The sequence below is a fragment of the Asparagus officinalis genome, chromosome 8 (assembly GCF_001876935.1).
Source record: "Asparagus officinalis chromosome 8, Aspof.V1, whole genome shotgun sequence".
NCBI lineage: Eukaryota > Viridiplantae > Streptophyta > Magnoliopsida > Asparagales > Asparagaceae > Asparagus > Asparagus officinalis.
In genome coordinates this window covers 10287730-10307742 of record NC_033801.1, presented here as the reverse complement: position 1 = coordinate 10307742, position 20013 = coordinate 10287730, and the positions used below count along the sequence as shown (strand labels likewise).

At 36.5% G+C, this 20013-nt stretch overlaps 4 protein-coding genes across 6 annotated transcripts in view; 3 read left to right on the top strand and 1 right to left on the bottom strand.

Moving 5' to 3' along the window:
* The window catches only part of LOC109851320 (probable serine/threonine-protein kinase PIX7), a 10401-nt gene extending 8337 nt beyond the window's left edge, over positions 1 to 2064 (top strand). Inside the window, exons 4-6 of the mRNA XM_020421392.1 lie at positions 84 to 220; positions 308 to 431; positions 1369 to 2064. Of these exons, the coding sequence (XP_020276981.1) occupies positions 84 to 220; positions 308 to 431; positions 1369 to 1883 (776 nt within the window). The 3' untranslated portion in view covers positions 1884 to 2064. The remainder of the gene's footprint in view (positions 1 to 83; positions 221 to 307; positions 432 to 1368) is intronic.
* LOC109819705 (hypersensitive-induced response protein 1-like) lies at positions 6481 to 11842 on the top strand. Of its 3 annotated transcripts, none has more exons than XM_020385533.1 (6): positions 6481 to 6661; positions 7937 to 8148; positions 9131 to 9251; positions 10835 to 10926; positions 11031 to 11127; positions 11213 to 11842. In XM_020385533.1, the coding sequence occupies exons 2-6, from the start codon at positions 7960 to 7962 to the stop codon at positions 11569 to 11571; spliced, it is 858 nt and encodes a 285-aa protein (XP_020241122.1). In that variant the 5' UTR covers positions 6481 to 6661; positions 7937 to 7959; the 3' UTR covers positions 11572 to 11842. The 3 variants fall into 3 exon arrangements, with proteins under 3 accessions (XP_020241122.1, XP_020241121.1, XP_020241123.1); XM_020385532.1 differs by having other exon boundaries at positions 6482 to 6661; positions 7955 to 8148; XM_020385534.1 differs by lacking the exon at positions 6481 to 6661 and adding an exon at positions 7175 to 7293 and having other exon boundaries at positions 7955 to 8148.
* Positions 12406 to 12771, bottom strand: LOC109820833 (protein PXR1). The gene has a single exon (XM_020387026.1). The coding sequence runs from the start codon at positions 12769 to 12771 to the stop codon at positions 12406 to 12408; it is 366 nt and encodes a 121-aa protein (XP_020242615.1).
* Positions 16908 to 20013, top strand: part of LOC109820832 (mitochondrial outer membrane protein porin 1-like) — a 7594-nt gene continuing 4488 nt past the window's right edge. Inside the window, exons 1-3 of the mRNA XM_020387025.1 lie at positions 16908 to 17053; positions 17146 to 17213; positions 19285 to 19395. Coding sequence (XP_020242614.1) covers positions 17011 to 17053; positions 17146 to 17213; positions 19285 to 19395 — 222 coding nt within the window. The 5' untranslated portion in view covers positions 16908 to 17010. The remainder of the gene's footprint in view (positions 17054 to 17145; positions 17214 to 19284; positions 19396 to 20013) is intronic.

Below are 20013 nucleotides of genomic sequence, written 5' to 3'. Positions count from 1 at the left end.
CTCTGATTTTGTATTACACTGTATGCTGTTAGTCTCCAGTTTCTTGGGGTTCTGTGCTAGCATTAACCAACTTATATGAGCAGGGTCCCTTCCTCTTCCATGGTCTGTCAGAATGAAGATAGCTCTTGGTGCAGCTAAAGGACTTGCTTTTCTTCACGAAGAAGCGGAAAGACCAGTTATATATCGTGATTTTAAAACATCTAATATTCTGTTAGATGCTGTAAGCTTCTATGTGCTTTGGTTGTTTTTTTTTCCTTCTTCCTTCCCCTGTTGTCCTGTTGATGTTTATGGAGTCATGGTGTTGTAGGATTATAATGCCAAGCTCTCTGATTTTGGTCTTGCTAAAGACGGCCCTGAGGGAGATAAGACTCATGTTTCAACACGGGTTATGGGGACATATGGATATGCAGCTCCTGAGTATGTAATGACAGGTGAAGTTATCTTGCATTATTCATTCTGCCTTTGATATTGTCCGAGCTTGGAGTAATCTGTAAATGAAATGAGTAAAATGAGCAAGTAAAGTTTCCAATTGATTGGTCTTATCAGATACTCAAATTGACTTTCCTCTCTTTCACTGCTTGGTTTCATTGCTCAAAATGACTTCACATGCACTCAGGCTGATGTTTGTGGTGCAATTTAGAAGCTACTTTATTATCTTGCAAGGGCCAACATATAATTCTAAGCATATAATACTCATATTAAAACATAATTCAATTCTTTTTATATTCCTTTAGCCAAGTGATTCTCCAAGTCATTATCCGCCAGCTAAACTACAATCTGACGACTTCAGAATTCACGATTACGTAGTTCTCCCTTGGAAAATGTTCACCAACTTTCCTTTGTGTGTGTGTGTAGGTTCTACCTTGTTAGTACTATTTTCTCTATGACGTCATTTTATATTTATGCTGGAGTGCATTTGGAATTTGTTTTTTAATATCCATTTTTTTCATTATCAAATTCTGAGCGATTGTCCTGAATTCCGCTCATCTATACTAATATATTTAAGAAAACCCCTCTTTTGGTTTGGCCTCGGTGTATCACATTTTCAGAAATTCCAGAAATGCCCTGACACTTTTAACAAATAAAAGGAAATACCCTCGCACTTGCAAAAATCAATGGAAACACCCTCACGATTGCAATAATCAACGGAAACGCCCTCACACTTGCGACAATCAACAGAATTATCCTCACTTGAAAAATCAACGAAAATTGTCTTCGCACTTGGGAAAAAAAAGGATATGCCCTACACTACAATTCGACTATACAGACCCCCCCACGTTATATAGCATGCACACATCACATGCATGGGAATACTAGTATTGATTTATCAGAACCTATCTTTGCAAACCTTGTTTTTTTATATTGCAGGACATCTCACCTCAAAGAGCGACGTCTACAGCTTTGGTGTTGTCCTCCTCGAGATGATGACAGGCCGAAGATCCATGGACAAGAACAGACCCAACGGTGAGCACAACCTCGTGGAGTGGGCCCGCCCTTACCTAGGTGAAAGACGAAGATTCTACCGCCTCATAGACCCTCGTCTGGAGGGCAACTTCTCCATCAAAGGTGCCCAAAAGACAGCTCAACTAGCCCACCACTGCCTCAGCCGAGATCCCAAGGTCAGGCCTTTAATGAGCGAAGTGGTCGAAGCCCTAAAACCGTTACTCAACCTCAAGGACATGGCGAGCTCGTCTTACTTCTTTCAGAGCATGCAGGCTGAACGCGCCACTGCTCGTTCAGTCAGCGAGAATGGCAGGACTGGGTTCAAGAATCAGGGTTCTGTCGCGAAAAATGGGCAACCACCGATGAGGAGTTTGTCGAATGGTGCGTATGCTTCGCCGTATCATCAGCAGTCAATGAAGCCTAATGGAAAAAAGCCATGAGCAGCGGTACTAGTTCTCGTTCAGTGAATGTAGGGTTCTTGAGGGGGTTTCAAGAGTTTGATGTGGATAAAACTTGAGGGGGAGAGGGGATTGAATGCTGCTGCTAGTTGGTTATATATCATCTCATTCGAAATATAACTGGATATTTATAACTGATGTGCCTTCAAACTTTTTCTTCTTCTGCTCTGTTTTATTATTTTTTTGACCTGTGTTTTATATAATTTTTTGAAAATTTTCGGTTTTAGTCCAATTTCTATAAGTTTGTTTAAAAAAAAAGTCCCTCATATTATCAAAATTACTATCATGTCCCAGTTCTTATAAACTGTTTTAGATTAATCCCTCCGAATTCCGATCAAAGACCAGTGATAGCAACGTATAAGGACGTAGTAGTAGTTTGAATGATTTGAGGGACTAGTGTCAAAGTATGTACTATGTAGAGGACTTATATCGAAAAACCCAAACTTACTGACTTGTAGAGAGCTGATTTTGGTCCTACAGTGTGTTCTGGACTTATATCGTATAACCATTTACCGTGTTGATTATTAATAACTTTGAACGTAAAGTAACAAATAATAAGATTTATCGTGCTCCATTTATTCTTATCTACATGAGGTGGAAATCATAATATTTAAAGGATTACATAGAAATATTGAAAAAACTGACTATATGTAAGATACATGCGTATAAACTGATAAATGTAATGATAAAAGGTTACAGGGTTTATTTGCATATTTCAATTCCCCATACTAATTAATTAATTTCACCATGCAATCTCAATTGCGTCTTTCATCTATCCTGACACGTGATCATTGTAACTAATAATCCTCTCTTCTTCGCTTATTAAAAAAAAAAAATCCCTTGGTAGGACCTGTTTGTTTGCACGGAAGTAATTGTAAAGTAGCTGAAGTAAAAGAAGTAAAAGCTATTTCTGCTACTTCCAAGCAAAAAAGTGTGTTTGGTTCTCTGAAAAACCTACTTCTAATACTTCCCTAAATACTTATGTGACGCCTACGTGTCATCCTTACTTCCAAAATATTTTTCCAATCCTCAATACTCAGAAGTAGCTCAGAAGTAGTTGAAATGCATATTAATTAGGACATAAATAAATTTTTTATTAATATTTCTTTTATTAGTTACTTCTAACAACTTTTCATTGATAAAATTACTTCATAGTAATATTTCCAAATGCTATCCAAACAAAAAAAATTTAAAGAGGAAGAAGTTCTACTTTTATTACTTCTAAAAATATAAGAAACAAACAAAAAAAATACTATTTCCACTACTTCCTACTTTATTACTTCTAAAAATATAAGCTAGAACTAGGATAATAGAAGCTAGAACTAACGTAGAAGTAAGAATTAATAAGTGTGAAGGTAAAATACGAAGGCTGGGTTTAGAACTAGCAAGGTGTGTGCTAGAACTGGCTGTATACAAGCTAGAACTAGGGTAATAGAAGCTAGAACTAAGCTAGAAGCTAGAATTAACAAGTGTGCATGTAAAAAACACGGGCTGGGTTTAGAACTAGCAATGTGTGGGCTAGAACTGACTGTATACAAGCTAGAACTAGGGTAATAGAAGTTAGAACTAACGTAGAGTAAGAATTAACAAGTGTGAAGGTAAAATACGAAGGTTGGGTTTAGAACTAGCAAGGTGTGGGCTAGAACTGGCTATATACAAGCTAGAACTAGGGTAATAGAAGCTAGAACTAAGCTAGAAGCTAGAATTAACAAGTGTGCATGAGCTAGAACTAGGGTAATAGAAGCTAGAACTAAGCTAGAAGCTAGAATTAACAAGTGTGCATGTAAAAAAAAACGGGCTGGGTTTAGAACTAACAATGTGTGGGCTAGAACTAGCTGTATACAAGCTAGAACTAGGGTAATAGAAGCTAGAACTAACGTAGAAGCAAGAATTAACAAATGTGAAGGTAAAATACGAAGGCTAGGTTTAGAACTAGTAATGTGTGGGCTAGAACTGGTTGTATACAAGCTAGAACTAGAGTAATAGAAGCTAGAACTAACGTAGAGCAAGAATTAACAAGCGTGAAGGTAAAATACGAAGGCTGGGTTTAGAACTAGCAAGTTGTGGGCTAGAACTGGCTGTATACAAGCTAGAACTAGGGTAATAGAAGCTAGAACAAAGGTAGAAGCTAGAATTAACAAGTGCGCATGTAAAAAACACGGGCTGGGTTTAGAACTAGCAAGGTGTGGGCTAGAACTGGCTGTATACAAGCTAGAAGTAGGGTAATAGAAGCTAGAACTAACGTAGAAGCAAGAATTAACAAGTGTGAAGGTAAAATACGAAGGTTGGGTTTAGAACTAGCAAGGTGTGGGCTAGAACTGGCTGTATACAAGCTAGAACTATGGTAATAGAAGCTAGAACTAAGGTAGAAGCTTGAATTAACAAGTGTGCATGTAAAAAATGCGGGCTGAGTTTAGAACTAGCAAGGTATGAGCTAGAACTGGCTGTATACAAGCTAGAACTAGGGTAATAGAATCTAGAACTAAAGTAGAAGCTAGAATTAACAAGTGTGCATGTAAAAAACACGGGCTTGGTTTAGAACTAATAAGGTGTGGGCTAGAACTGGCTGTATACAAGCTAGAACTAGGATAATAGAAGCTAGAACTAACGTAGAAGCAAGAATTAACAAGTGTGAAGGTAAAATACGAAGGCTGGGTTTAGAACTAGCAAGGTATGGGCTAGAACTGGCTGTATACAAGCTAGAACTAAGGTAATAGAAACTAGAACTAACGTAGAAGCAAGAGTTAACAAGTGTGCATGTAAAAAACACGGGCTGGGTTTAGAACTAGCAAGGTGTGGGCTAGAACTGGCTGTATATAAGCTAGAACTAGGGTAATAGAATCTAGAACTAACGTAGAAGCAAGAATTAACAAGTGTGAAGGTAAAATACGAAGGCTGGGTTTAGAACTAGCAAGGTGTGGGCTAGAACTAACTGTATACAAGCTAGAATTAGGGTAATAGAAGCTAGAACTAAGCTAGAAGCTAGAATTAACAAGTGTGCATGTAAAAAACCTTTGTTGGGTTTAGAACTAACAAGGTGTGAGCTAGAACTGGCTGTATACAAGCTAGAACTAGGGTAATAGAAGCTAGAACTAACGTAGAAGCATGAATTAACAAGTGTGAAGGTAAAAAACATTAGCTGAGTTTAGAACTAGTAAGGTGTGTGCTAGAACTGACTGTACAAGTTAGAATTAGGGTAATAGAAGCTAGAACTAAGGTAGAAGCAAAAATAACAAGTAGCGGTTAGAACTAACTTAGTAGCCAGAATTAACAATTGTAGCAGATAGAACTAACTCGAGGGCTACTAGAACTACCACGATAGCATCTAGAAATAACATATCATTAGGTATAGCTATTATCAAATATAATTAACAACGATTTATAAAAACATGACTGTATCCTCATTTATAACAACGATTTATATCTATCGTCCCAACTTACAACGATTTTTGGTAATTAAATATTTTTTCAGCCTATTTTGCTAATTAAGTTTTAAAAGTGGTCTATTTTAAAAATTTGTTCGAAATTAAAATACAAAAAGATTGCGCACATTAGGTTTATTGCAAATTCAGCTTCCTCCAAAAAGACGTGGATGTCTCGTGAAAGTGGAAAAATGGGGATAACTTTTGACTATTTTTTAAAATTAAATCGTTCATTTATTTGTAGCTGGTCAAACATTTTTTCTTTTTTTCTTTTCTTCTTCTAGCTAATGGATTAATGTTCTATGCATCTCAGCCTGGTGACTAAAAAAACATCCACAACAGAATCGGTCACAATTTACAAATACAGAAGCTCATAAGGATAAATCCACAGTCATGTGAGAAATTAAAAACGTAGATATATTGTCAACATGAACCCTCAATTGATCAAAGTCATCTCAAATAAAAAAAAGAAAAAGTAATGTCCGAATCTCAACGGGGCACAACAACATCAATATTTACGGTAAAGATCAATCTCAAAAACCAACCTACTATCGTAGCATCATCTTCTTAAATTCATCAAAGCATAAAACACCATCTCCATTAACATCATATCTTCGGATCATCTCCCTGCACTCCTCAACAGTCTTCAATTGCCCGAGCTTTTCGAGCGTTTTCCTCAAGCTCTGCGGTGGCGATCTACGGCGGGGGAGCGGCGACGATCTACGTTGACGAGGACGGGTGGAGGAGGGGAGGGGAGGCGGCGACAAACTCGAGGGGAGCCTTGTGGGCCTGAGTGGAGGCGGCAACGACGAGGAGGGCGAGGGCTTGAGAAAGCTCTTAGTTTTAGAGAGAGAGAGAGAGAGAGAGAGAGAGGAGATGAGAGAGAGAGAGAGGATATGAGTGATGGGTCTGAGGGATTGAGGAGAGAGGGTAAGGATAATTTGGGGATTTTAGCTTAGCTGACATGTAATAATTAATAAAAAAAAGCTGCAGTACAAAGTGTCACACATCAATGGGCTGATTCACATGGAAAAAACTATGAGGGGTCTCGTCACATGAAGTTTTTGCTTTTGGGGCCTGTACACATTTTTCCCTTAAAAAAATTCCCCTTGTGCAAATCGAAAAAATTGAGGAATCCTCGTTATTAACTCAAAATTTTTTTATTGGATCGCCGCTGCAGCTTTCGCCTCGATATATAATTTATCCTCGCATCTTCCTCGTTCCTACCTTACCGAGCTTTCCATCTGAGTCAAACATAAAAAATCCCAATTCCCTATAAAAACCCATCCCTTTCTCACATCTCTCGCCTCAATTCTCCCTCAATTCTCAATCCTCAAGGTAAGAGAAATTCTCTCTCTTTCTTGCGATCTTCTTAGTTTTCGTAATTTTCTATGGTCTTATTTTCACTTAAATTCTATACAATTGTTTGTTCTTGAATTGATGTTACTTAATTTGTTTTTAAATCGTTGTCTCTGTTTCTAGGGTTTACGGATATGGGCATTGTAGTGCTGTTCTTGTTTTGTCTTCGGATAATATTTTAGGGCAAGCTGTGTTTATGGTGATGCGATGAAAACGATCGCTGAATTTTTTTAGATACCGCTTCTTTGATTTAGATATGTTCGCCTTTAGATATTGACTCCGCCAAAAGACTAAAACACAGGAATGAGTTTTGCTTGTGAGAAAAGATTAGATATAGAGATTGCTCAAGGTTTTATTGTAATTATCGTCTTTTGAACTTTGGAGATGTTTAATTATTTTCGGCGGGTAGCGAGTTGACTCCCAAAGTTTTACCCTGATGGCGACATTACGAGAATCTTGGAAAATTCTATGTGATACCTAATCTTATCTGTATCCAGGTTGTCATCCCCTTCAGCTCCTTCATACTTGGGTCTCCACCTCAAGTTATGATTGTCATTTGCTTGTTCTAATCGATTAATTTGTTATTTTGTATCTCTTCCATCTGTTCTGAGGTAAGCTTGCTATGGCTATTTTGATTTCCACCGACTTGTAATATTTTTGTATAGCTGGTAATTCGTTCGACGGTGAAATTGAGTTTATTGTTGGAAAATTTGCTAGATTTGTTTCGCTATGGTGTACTTTATACTGGCTTGTCACTTGTAGTAGGGAGCATATTATACTTTTTCTTTTGACGAAAATTTGCTAGAAATAGGGTTTATATTTAACTTTTTTTTTCTCGGAGAATTTCCCTTTCTATCAGTCTGCATCATGTTAGCTGTACCTTTTGATATATGGAATTATGCTTAATTACACGAGCGGATGTGGCACCTCACTTGGGTGTGGTTTCAAAATTTTCTAGATGTTAGGCTCTTTGTACATGTTATTGCTTTGTGGAATATACTCTAATTTAAAGCAACTTGCAGTTGATAATGTATGTTGTTTGGTGTGGTTCCTTTTTATTTTTATAGATTGAAATGATTGATAATCTTCATGCTCTGCTTATCAGTCCTAAAGTGCACTTTGTACGGTGTTATCTGTTTTCGCTTTGTCAGCACTAGATTTCTATAAGTTGTCGTCATTTTATCAATTGCACATGTTCGATATACTCATTCTGTTGAATCTGTTATCTTATTTCCTTTGTCAAATGTGTTTCAGACCTTTTTTTTGTCACAGGTGCAATGGGGCAGGCATTGTGTTGTTTGCAGGTTGACCAATCAACTGTTGCAATCAAAGAAACTTTTGGGAAGTTCGATGATGTTCTTGAGCCTGGATGCCACTGCTTGCCATGGATTTTTGGCCAACAAGTAGCTGGATATCTGTCTTTACGTGTCCAACAACTTGATGTCCGCTGTGAAACGAAGACAAAGGTTGGTAGCTTGATCTTTAACTTTCGTGATTATTTGTTGTGTTCCTTTACTGCTTTCTATTCTGCTCTAAGTTGAAGGACAAGCGTTCAAAGTTCATCAGTTAGATAAAATTTGTGAAATATTAAATTGGCAATATATTTCCAACTTTTACTTATTATGTCATTGTAATATTTACTCGAGACTCCTTTTGGAGATGGGTACCTCTTTTGTCCACATGACTTCAATCTGATCAGAATTTGTCCTGAGCCAATAATTTAGTTACTTTGATTCTGTTCTTATCATTGTTTTAAATATCCCCGACATGACCCGATATATCCCCCGATATATCCTTTTACAAGGCTTGCCGCAACCGATATGGTCTTTAAATATCCTTTACCGTTTTTTGGCTATTTTGAGTGATAAATCCCCGATATGGCCGATATATTAGCCGATATGTGGACCAATATATCTTTTTATATAGCTTGTTGCAAAATAATATACCGCGTTTGGAATTTTTGGGCGAGATATCAAGATTTCCCCATTATATCAAATGACATTTTGCCCTAAAAAAGCAGATCGAATGTTGCAACGTTGCTTTGCACTTTTGTTTATTTTAGAAGGTTGATTAGTGATCCTAAACATATATTATTCATATTTTGTATGCTTAAATTTCATTACATATATTGAGATTACATTTTAATGCATTATACTATGTATGCAAACATTCATTATGGCATTTCGATATTTACCACATATCCCCGATATTTCCCCGATATCCGCAATCCGATATGAATTTTGATCATCCGATATTTTCCCGATATCCGATATTTAAAACCTTGGTTCTTATTAATAGTTTGCTCCATTATTTTTAATGTTGAATAAGAAAATAAGTATATAAGTTAAAGAAAAAGAAGAAAAGGAGGCTAGTCTGAAGATATAAAAGTATAAGGTTCTTAATTAGAGCGTTTGTGTCTCATTTTTTCTTCTTCTCTCGATGATTCAGGATAATGTGTTTGTTACTGTTGTTGCTTCCATTCAATATCGGGCCCTTGCTGAGAAGGCGTCTGATGCTTTCTACAGGCTTAGCAACACGAGGGAGCAGATTCAGTCATATGTTTTTGATGGTAAGGCTACTCTGCATTGCCTTTAAACAATACTACTTTGAAGCAGGACTGGTGATATACATTTAGGATTTAGGGACCTCCTAGCTTGTAAACCTTGACAAGTCACAAACATGGTTCTGTTATGATTTCTTGCAAGATGTGGTAAAACATGGTTTTCTTGCTTTATTCGGCTAGGTTTTTTGAAATTATATTTGAGTGGTATAAAAAAGAAAGTCGGTATTTTTATTGATCCTAGAATAATTTAACACTCGTATGTTTGCTATATACAAATGAAAATATAGAAAATCAGTCATCTTCAGTGGCATTCCACTATTTTTCATAGTTCATTGCTATCATCATCACTCAAGTTTTCCCCCATGAAAATAATGTCTCCTGTAAAGCACAAGGTATCATGAGGGATTTCACAAAATTTCTACGACATTTGTCTATCTTTTGTAGTCATAGGTTACTTAGTACATGGCTAAGGCTTTCACAGTTGAATATTGAACTTTGTGCAACAAGTGTTCTTTGAACCTTCTCAAACCTATCTTTTAGATTCGACTTAGATATGCGTCAGCTCAAGAAAGCTTTTTTGAAGGCAAGTACTGTTCTTTCTCTTATGAGGATGGCAATGCATGGAATGTCAAAAAGTATTATTATCAAGTTGAATTAGTGAGCACTTGAGAGGAGGATGATAATAGTAATTTTAGTAAAGGCATGCATGGAGTTGATCCTGATTGAGACTTTCCTTTTAATTATATTTTGATGAATCCCGTCCTGACACAGAATATTTTCTGGCATCCTGGCCTAGCAGATCGATGAATTTTACTGATTCTGACACGTTACTTGTTAATAGTCAGGCAATGAGAAAACTTTGTGCATTGGGTTTAACCAAAGTGCAGGAAGTTATCAGGGTAAAAAACATATGAACAGTGGCACCAGCTCTAGAATCAGTAGCAAGCAGGCTGGGAATTGGTTAAAATTGGATGACTGATGGCGCCAGCATAGAATTAGGTGGCTTTCTTCAATTTGACTCTTACTGTTGATGCAGAGTTGAAGCATTCCATGCACACAGTAGGTCAAACGTATCTAGGATTTTATTATGTATCAGCTTTCTAGTAATAGTCATACTCGGAGGATATTTTCGTTATATTCTTCACCGGCAAGAAATAATATCTATAAGTAATTGATTCATGGATATTTCCATCTTTAACATTTTTAAAGTTGCCTATTTATCTGCTCCTCTTTATTAGTTTATTCATGTTTCTCAGCTGTCGGTGCATCCACTAATCCTTATTTGCTGGCTATTTGATGAAACTGCAGGGTAGTGATAATGTTTTTAACAGTGGATCTTGTGTCTAGCATGTCTTATTCAGTTCCCGCTTGGATAATTCTAACTAAATTATACTTCTCAAACTACTTCTACACTACTACGCACCAAATTATGGAGTCCCGCCACTTGCATTGCCATCAAAGTTGACGAGTCATCAAGGACCCCACATTCTGTGTCTAGTAGTTCGAGAGTAGTTTCAAAAGCACAGTTTAGTTATCACTACTCATGCCGAATAGCTTCTAATGGTTTATTCCTTGTGCTGCTAATATAGTTATCAGGGCTAGCGTTCCAAAGCTGAACTTAGATGACGTCTTTGAGCAAAAAAATGATATTGCAAAAGCTGTGGAGAATGAACTGGAGAAGGTAATCATCCCATCCTCTCATAGTACATCCATATTTTTTTATTTTTTAATCTGTCAGTAAAGTATTTGTAATGACTGTTTCTTTCTACCTGTCCTAATGTCTAGGCTATGTCGACATATGGATATGAGATTGTCCAGACATTGATTGTTGATATTGAGCCTGATGTGCATGTTAAGAGGGCAATGAATGAGATTAACGCAGGCAAGTTCATATCATTGTCCAGTCTGTGATTGTATGATACACAAATATATTTACCTTAATAAAGTTTCTCTGTTTTATGCAACAGCTGCTAGGATGAGGGTGGCAGCAAACGAGAAGGCTGAAGCAGAGAAAATACTGCAGATCAAGCGAGCTGAAGGAGATGCTGAATCCAAGTACTTAGCAGGTATGGGGATAGCTCGTCAACGCCAGGCCATTGTTGATGGTTTAAGAGACAGCGTACTTGCATTCTCGGAGAATGTGCCGGGCACGACATCAAAAGACGTCATGGACATGGTTTTGGTGACGCAATACTTTGACACCATGAAGGAGATAGGAGCATCGTCAAAGTCTTCTGCTGTTTTCATCCCTCATGGTCCTGGTGCTGTTAGAGACGTTGCTTCTCAGATTAGGGAGGGTCTCCTGCAGGCTAACGCCACTAACTAACTAAACTGTGGAAAACAAAGTCAGGTTCTTTGGAGTGAAGAAGTTTTTAGCGAGCATAGTTCTATATGGATGGTTTGATACTGGTTTGGTTCTCTTTTTATTATTTTCTTTAGGAGTTTGTGAAGAATTTGGGCAACTATTGGATTTTGGTGTGTATGGGTGAACCTCCTGCCTATTAGTCATTACCTACTGTAGATAACAAAGAAATTTGGTTTGCTACTGAAGATTTATGGTTTATATCTTCAATTTCTACAGTGGTGTGTTTGTTTAACTTAGACGTGTTTATACATGTTCTTTTGTCAACTTTGACCGATAAATAGAGTTCCATCAAGGGTCCGGATTCTCCGCAATCAAGATCGTAGATGAAGTATTTTGTAAAACGTTCCTGTTTTCATCTCTTCGTAAATCATGACATTGACAGTCTCATATCATCAAAAAACCCTATAGCCCAACATTTTTTTTGTGAGAAAACAGTTTCCACACGTTTTTCATTTAAGAGGAAGGAAATGTAAAGCATATCTGATTTCTCATGTATTTCTAAATGTTGTATGCAAGCTACTCAATTGGAAAATGAAGGAGCCCCTACCAAACAAGAACATTATATGAGAAAACAAACGGAGTCTTAATTGTGGGGGAAATTGTTTTTACTCAAAACAGGCAAAAAAATTTAGTAGACCAGCTTTTCAACTATACAACATTGTTAAACAACATCATATGAAAAATGACTAAGGTCACACACAATATAGGGACCTTGAATCTGTACAATTAAATAACATAGATAGTAGTCTAGCATTCACCATCTCTTTCTACATGAATGCACATTACTTCAGAAATCTAGCTCTCTGGAGCTTTCACTTCACCACTTTCAAGTTCATGGAGTTGCTTTGCAAGCTCCTCCTTCTTAGCTTTCAAGGCTTCAATCTTCACATCAATTTTCTCCATCTTTGCTCTTAGACCAGCAGGGTCCTTGATCTTTTTCTTGTCATCAGGATTTTTAGCGGCCTTGTCCTTTTTCTTCTCCTTATCTTTCTTTTCCTTAGGCTCTCCCCCGTCTTTGTTCTTTTCCTTATCTTTCTTTTCCTTGGGGTTTTCTTCATCCTTGTTCTTTTCCTTGTCTTTCTTTTCCTTCGGTTTTTCTTCGTCCTTGTTCTTTTCCTTCTTCTCTTTCTTTTCCTCCTCCTTTGGTTCCTCTCCTCCCATCTGCATTCCCAAAAGAAGAAAAGAAAAGAAAAGAAAAGAAAATATAACAAAACGCCGTTCATTATTTAAAAAATTCATTGCAGACCCATATCTTAGAATGTTAGTTGCTTATTACTTCTAATGTTTTTTTTAACTCTTAGATTTGCTGATGTCCAATTAGAGTTAAACCCTCTGCTATATGTATGTGAACGATAAAATAGTGTATGTTTAACATGGATGGGAGAATAAAGTGTTTGTCGCACTCCATCATTTTTTTTCTTCTCAATTTATGGGAGCTCACGGAAAATTTTCATGGAACTGGACGAATGTATGATATGTGCACGTTTGGCCTTTTTCTTTCAAAAAAAAAAAAAAACATGCAAAAAAAATATTATAATGAAAGATATAGACCAAGAAATGTATTAACATATAAATAAACAAACAAATAAATAAAAATAAAAAACAAATTCTGCTCGAACTTTTTTCTCTTTGTTAATGAACAGAACACAACCTTAGAACCTTAATGATTGCTTAAATGATGCCTTCTCGTTAATCCTTTCTAGTTTATTGGACCATATATTTGCATATGAAAAATTAAAGAGAAATATTTGAGGACTAGGAGGCATACCTTTGATTCTCAAATTGACCGACTGAATAATCTACAAATTACTTGAGATCAAAATCTAAGACCCCCGCAATTTATAGACAGAGCAAAACTAGCATGTTATTTGCTATAATTAGCATATCCTTTATGTTCGTGGAGAGGAGCAAAGCCATGGAGCGAGAAATGAGAAAGCCCACAGAAACGATGAGTGGATGCGTTTGATACCCGGAGAGTTCCTCTTTTGAGTTTTGAGCTAGAACTCCTCTTTTATTTTCTTTCTCGTGTTATTTGTGAGAGTGTTTCTCTCTATATTAGCCTGTTGAATCTTAATATTTGAAATTAATCCCTTGATGAAAATTAAGGTTACTGTTAGATCTTCCGGCTCATATATATTGCTAGTGCTAGTTTAACTGGAGAGATTAATTTGAAACAGTTTATAATAATTGGTGGATTTTAAAAATGATTTGAAGGACTTATGGGTAGAGGAATTAGTAGATCTGATAGCAATTTCAATATTTGACTGACAATTTTTAAGATATTAAAATATTTAAGGGGCTACTGTCGAAGAAACCATGTGTTGTTGTACTACTGATCACACAGTCTATATATATATATATATATATACTATTCATTTCTCTCTCTCCCTCCTCTCTTATAAAGTGCCCAACTGCCCATGGGCACTTTATAGAAAAACCGCTAAAGAAAAAAGTCCCTCATTTAAATTTGTTGTTTTCTGTTAACCTATCTGTTGATGTTAAGTGATAAGACAGTCAGTTATATCCGTGGTTGGATGGGGTTGTTGAGTATTGATGAGGGGCCGTTTTCTTCCCCGACTTTATATCTGGTTCTTAAGTTGGGTATCTGAAAAATCTGCACGTGTAGAAGTTCATGAGAGGACGAGGTTTGGTTCTCCCGTTGTATCTCCGATGATTAAATTAGCTGATAAACTTGAGTGGGGTCAATAAGAACTGTGAGAGTTCTTGTGCATGAGTAGTATGATTTGCAGAGAAAATTGAATATCAGATTAGATCCGAAAAAGATCAGCATCGCCCAAGTTGAATTAGTACCTTTATTTATACCAAAGTGGTAAGGGTAGATTGGTCATTTCGACCGAGCACTGAGAGGCGATGACGAAGTGTGGGCTGACGGCTGCGTCAGCACCTGCTTTACATGTGTCGGCTAGTAATTTAAAGAAAGGTCACTTCAGCATTAAACAGAAAGCGATGAGCGGCGTGGCGGTGCCCACGTGGTCCGATGAGTCATGAAAACTATCGGAGCTAGAGGCATTATGTGCCTGACATGTATTAAATGCGAGGTTGACACGTTGCCAGTGAGGATAGGCTTGAGGCAGAAGTTGTCCTTTAGCTTCGCTGAGAAATAACACATTTCGAGTAGACTTCGCAAGGCGTCTGTCAAATGGTCGAGTGAACTCGTGGGGAGTTGTCTTCGACAAAAAGGAGCGACAAATATCGCCTTTCGAGTCGACACGAATGAATGTCAACTCGACAAGTGGGCTAAGTTGTCGTCCCTGCGGGACCCTAGCCGAGAGCTTGATTGGGCCATAGCATATAAATATAATACACCCGTCCGTTACTCGGCAATGAGTTGCACTTTGGCAAAATTGGAAACACCATAACACCATGTTTTGAATCGTTCCTCTTCTTTCACGGCGACTATGTAAAAGCCTGACAAAAAAAAAGGCTTTAGAGTAAACAATTTCGCCTTCACTTTTGGCATGGGCCGCTGGGCCGCTTTTATAGTTTTAAGGGCACATTTCACAACCTCACAATAGGGGATCGAGATTAGGCATGGTTCCATTTTGAATAAGGGCCTGTTCGTTTGCCTTAAAAAAATGGGAAATCAAAGAAATAGAAAACTATTTCTAAGAAAAATGGGTTTATGAATTGTTTGGTTGGCTAAAAAAAAGGAAATCAAAGAAATGGAGATGAGATGAGATGAGTTGTCACATTATTATTGGATGATGTGAGTGATTTTTTAAGAAAACTAGTTTTGTTGTTGTTCGGTTGGCGAAAAAAATAAGGAAATGAATTATAAGAAACCTATTTCCTGTAGTTTTGTTGTTTTCTTTTGTTTGGTTCATTCTTAAAAATAAGAAATGAAATGAGATGAGATGAGTTGTCATTGTATTATTGGGTGATGTGAAGAAAGATTAAGAAAAGTGTTTTCACAACTTTTTGGGATGAAAACAAAGAAATGAAATGTTAATGAGATGAGGTGAATTGTTATAATATTTTATTCGATGATGTGAGTGATTTGAAATGATGAAAAGAGATGAGTTGAGTGATGTTTGGATGAAAATAATATTTTATTAGATGTGATGGATGAGTTGTTAGATGAAAATAATATTTTATTAGATGTGGTGGATGAGTTGTTAGATGAAAATAATATTTTATTAGATGTGGTGGATGAGTGGTTAGATGAAAATAATATTTTATTAGATGATGTGGATGAGTTGTTGGATGAAAATAATATTTTATTGGATGTTGTGGGTGAGTTTTAGGGATGGAAATGGAAGAAATGGATTATTTTGAGATTTCCACCTTTTCCATTTCCATTTCTTGGTTTTTAGGAAATAAACGAACAGGCCCTAAGAATCAAACTCATCCTGAATTGGCGAAAATTCTCCCAATCTAATAAGAACCTTTTAAAATGAATTTGTTTTATCTACTCCGTCTCTGATTTTAAATAAAACCAATTCACCTCAAAATTGGACAAGTACTTGATAAGTCATTCAAAACTATGATAAGATCAATTCTGTCCTCGTCCAATTCTGTCCTCGTCCAATTTTGATAAATTTGCCAAAATAACCCTACATAATCTTGACCCACCTATTAGGTGAGCCAAGCTTGAGTGATTTGAGCTCATTTTTGTTATTCTTTAAAAATGATTATCAATAGAATTTTTTAACTTACTTTGCGATTGATAGAAACTCTGGCCTTATGTTCAAAATTTATCAGAACAGTCAGATATACGAATGGACTATTCTTTGCTGCTCTTGGAAGGTTAAGGAAACAATTTGCATTTTTTTCACCACATTCTGAAAAGGTAAAAATGATATTCTCCTGTAATTGGAGGGGAACATAGAAATACAACAAATTATTTAATCTCTCCAGAGTAGTTTTCAATATTTAGTTTGAAAGGAGTTCGGAATTGTGAAATCAATTTTAAGAACCCAAAAATTTAGGAATTCAAATTGAGTAAGTGGATACTCTGTCAATTTCTTATCATATTAGTTGGCATTACAATTTACACGCAACTTAAAAACTAAAAAACTAAAAAACTAAAACATGGAATATGTAAATTAAGTTGATAACTAGCAATTTTCCTAACTACAAACACAGACGCTAGAATAGGTCACGCTTTTTCTTATCTGCCCTAAGAAATCTAAAAAAATTATTGAAATATACTTAGCAACGTAAACGTAACACTCCAACGGTAGCAATTAGCACTTAAATCCAATGGCACACATTTTTCCACGTGTCAAAAGGAACCGATTCGCTCCTCGTGCGCCAAGATTAGGGTTTTGTTTCTTTTCCTCCAAGACTGTCGCTTCTATAAAAATCCCCCATTTCTCCCGACTCACTCTCTCCAACAAAGCTCCATCTCTCTTTTCTCTAAAGATCAAATTTTTAGAGATGGGTCCAGGTCTTTACTTGGATATAGGCAAAAAGGCCAGAGGTCCAATCATTTCCTCTTTTTTCCCCAGATTATTTGGTGATTATTTTGATTAAATTTGACCTGATATTTGTTTTTTAATTTTCTCTCTGCAGATCTTTTGTATAGGGATTATCAGACTGATCAGAAGTTCACTCTCACTACGTTGACAGCTAATGGAGTTGTGAGCTTCCCTTTTCTCTTTCTTATAGGATTTCATGATCTGAGCTCGTTTGATATCTTTGAATGATTAAGATTTTTATCAATTGTTACAATTTGTTTGTTGATAGTTATGAATGCTACAACGTCTGAATATGAGAGATCTAGTGATTTGATAAGTTTATTGCTTGTTTTAAAAAATGGGTAGACATCAAAATCAATAGAGTAGTTATGGGTTTTTGGAATCTCAATTTTAGTAGATAATTTTTGCGTAATTTTGTCATTTGCTTGGCTGGTTTCTGCTGCTACGTTGATTAAAATTATTTCAAGTATTCAACAGTTTGCAGTGTTATGAGTTTAATTACTTGTATCTAAGTCAATGTCTTGGTAGGGTTTGAAGGTCTAATGTTTTGGTGCTGCCCGAGAAGCTTGCTACTCGATCTAACTTTAATTTGTATCGTAAACTACCCTTTACACCTTCACTTTCTTGTATTGCAATCTCCTATGATTAAATAGAATGGCCTTTTCCCTGCTTATTGGACTGACAAACTAATTTGCATATGTCAGTGATACATGTAGTCCTTGAACCGACTTCTATGGTTATTGCTTGTGGTAGTTGCATATTATTTTTACCCTGCATATAACATGGTCGCTGTGTGACCATACATTTTAAAAATGTAGTAGCTATACAATGATCTTGGAGTTTTAATTTCTAGTAGCCATGCCTTTTAATTTCTAGTATCAATGTCATTGTTATTGGTCATGAAATTTTAAATTTACAGGGAGCAATGTCATCCTCTACTGGATTACTCCAATGACATTTCCATGCTAAGCACACAGCTCCTCTCTCTCCCTTTTTTTTTTGCAGTTGGTGTTTGCCATGTGGTGCATGCGGTGAACACTTTTTTGCAATCTCTCACTCTTTCATGTGCTCCCTCCCTCCCTCCCTCCCTTTCTCTCTCTCTCTCTCTGTCTCTCTTCTATTTCTCTCTCAATCAATGAACTATTTTAAATTGATGTGCGGCTTAACCTATTCTTTGTTAATTTTTTTCTTCATATTTTACAATGTAACCTTTCACTATGTAAAAGACCATAAGAAGGCATACTCACATGCTTTTGTGAATGCCTAGACGTGTTGCCATCTAATCTATGTAGAGGTTCTTATTGGACCTGACAGAAGTCTTTTAGTTTTTGCACAGGTTTATTTGAAGTTGCATTGTTAAAAAGTAACATCCCTGCTGAATAAATAGACTTTGAATAACACTTAGCTTACCATTAATTATCCTGATTTTTGTAAAGCTTCCATTCTTATGAGTTTCTATGACTTCGAATGTCACTGTCTAACTTGGTTTGTTGGCTTGTAAATTCTGAGGGCAGCTTAAAATGAAGGATAAACCTTAAAATTTTGATGTTGTTTCTTCCCCCCTAATCTTGTGTCTTTATTGAAGTCAAGTTTGAACATATTTTTGTGGGCGTACTAGTTTCTCGCACCTGGCATAAGATTCTGATTCCTGGTTTCGGTTGATTATGTCATTGTTAATTGCATGGAGTCCTTATACCAGAATCAGTTTTCATGTGATATATGGTTTTGATTGCTTTCTACTTTCCCCACTCTTGCCTTTCAAATTGTCAATCTTTTGCTAATGTTCCCCTTGTGTTAATTTTTAGTTTCCATGAAACTCATTCCTGCGTTATATCAGATTTATTATGGCTGTTCAAGCTGGTTTATGCATGAGTCATATCATGAGACATATTGGGCGTGATTATTTGGGGTTAGGATTGTTGAGTACGTCTGGTCTGGTGTGTGGGTATTTGCCTTATTGCATATTTCCAGAATGAAACAAGAATCCTCATGTCTAGGTTACTATGTAACTATGGGGATGTTGTGCTTTCTCCTGTTGATAACATACTCCATTTAAAAGATGTAGATTGTGCATGTATCATGACTATTAGTAAGATTTTGATGGCATCTACGTTTCAATGAATCTGCAAGCTATGAAGTTTCAGTTTTTTATGTTTACTTTTTTATGTGAACATATATTGTGAAGCTTCTCTTGTTCTTTTAATTGTTTTCTAACACTTGCTTTTATTTGCAGGCAATTACAGCTTCTAGCACGAAGAAAAATGACATTATTTTTGGTGAGATTCAGTCTCAGCTAAAGAACAAGAACATCACTGTTGACGTGAAAGCGAACTCAGAATCTAATGTAAGTATCTGTAATTTCTTTACGTCTATGATTGTCCATGTTCATTTCTTCTCTTATCCTGTATTTCCCTATGTAATGTTCATGCTGGCTTTCTAAATCCAAACTGTTCTATACTATTCAATGATTTTCTTTAAATGCATGTATTTTCATGTGGCTATAACCAAGGGTTTTAATGTTGGCTGACGTGGTGTTTTTAAGGCCAACCGCAAGAACATGTGAGGTTTCAAGTCATATGGATTTTTTAGGATATAGCGGCGACATATTGGTTCTTTTCTGCAGTTTCAGCTCTGAAAACTTGGGCGATTTGCCAGTTTTTAAGTTGGGGTCTTTTGGGTTTGGGTTCTGTTTCGGCTTGATACAAAGCCCAAACCCAAACTGAGGACCAAGGCCATGCATTGTTTAGGCAAACCTTCTACACCCTCTTCTCTCATGTTTTAGGGAAAATCTTTCCCTGCCTCTTCGCTCACTCTCTCTTCATCGCCAATCCTTGATGATGATGATGACTGAAGTTGAGACGGTTGGTCTCTCTTTTGAACTGATTCAGAATTGGTTTGGAGCGATTCATAGCTGATTGCGTTTGAAGTGGAAGAAACCCCTTTTCTTTCATCGTAGGAGGCT

Bases quoted from the DNA above. Each gene is read 5' to 3' on its own strand.
- LOC109819705 (XM_020385533.1), top strand. From the start codon at position 7,960: ATGGGGCAGGCATTGTGTTGTTTGCAGGTTGACCAATCAACTGTTGCA. The intron at 8,149-9,130 runs GTTGGTAGCTTG...TCGATGATTCAG, and splicing joins GCTGTGAAACGAAGACAAAG to GATAATGTGTTTGTTACTGT. The intron at 11,128-11,212 runs GCAAGTTCATAT...TTTATGCAACAG, and splicing joins AATGAATGAGATTAACGCAG to CTGCTAGGATGAGGGTGGCA.
- LOC109820833 (XM_020387026.1), bottom strand. From the start codon at position 12,771: ATGGGAGGAGAGGAACCAAAGGAGGAGGAAAAGAAAGAGAAGAAGGAA.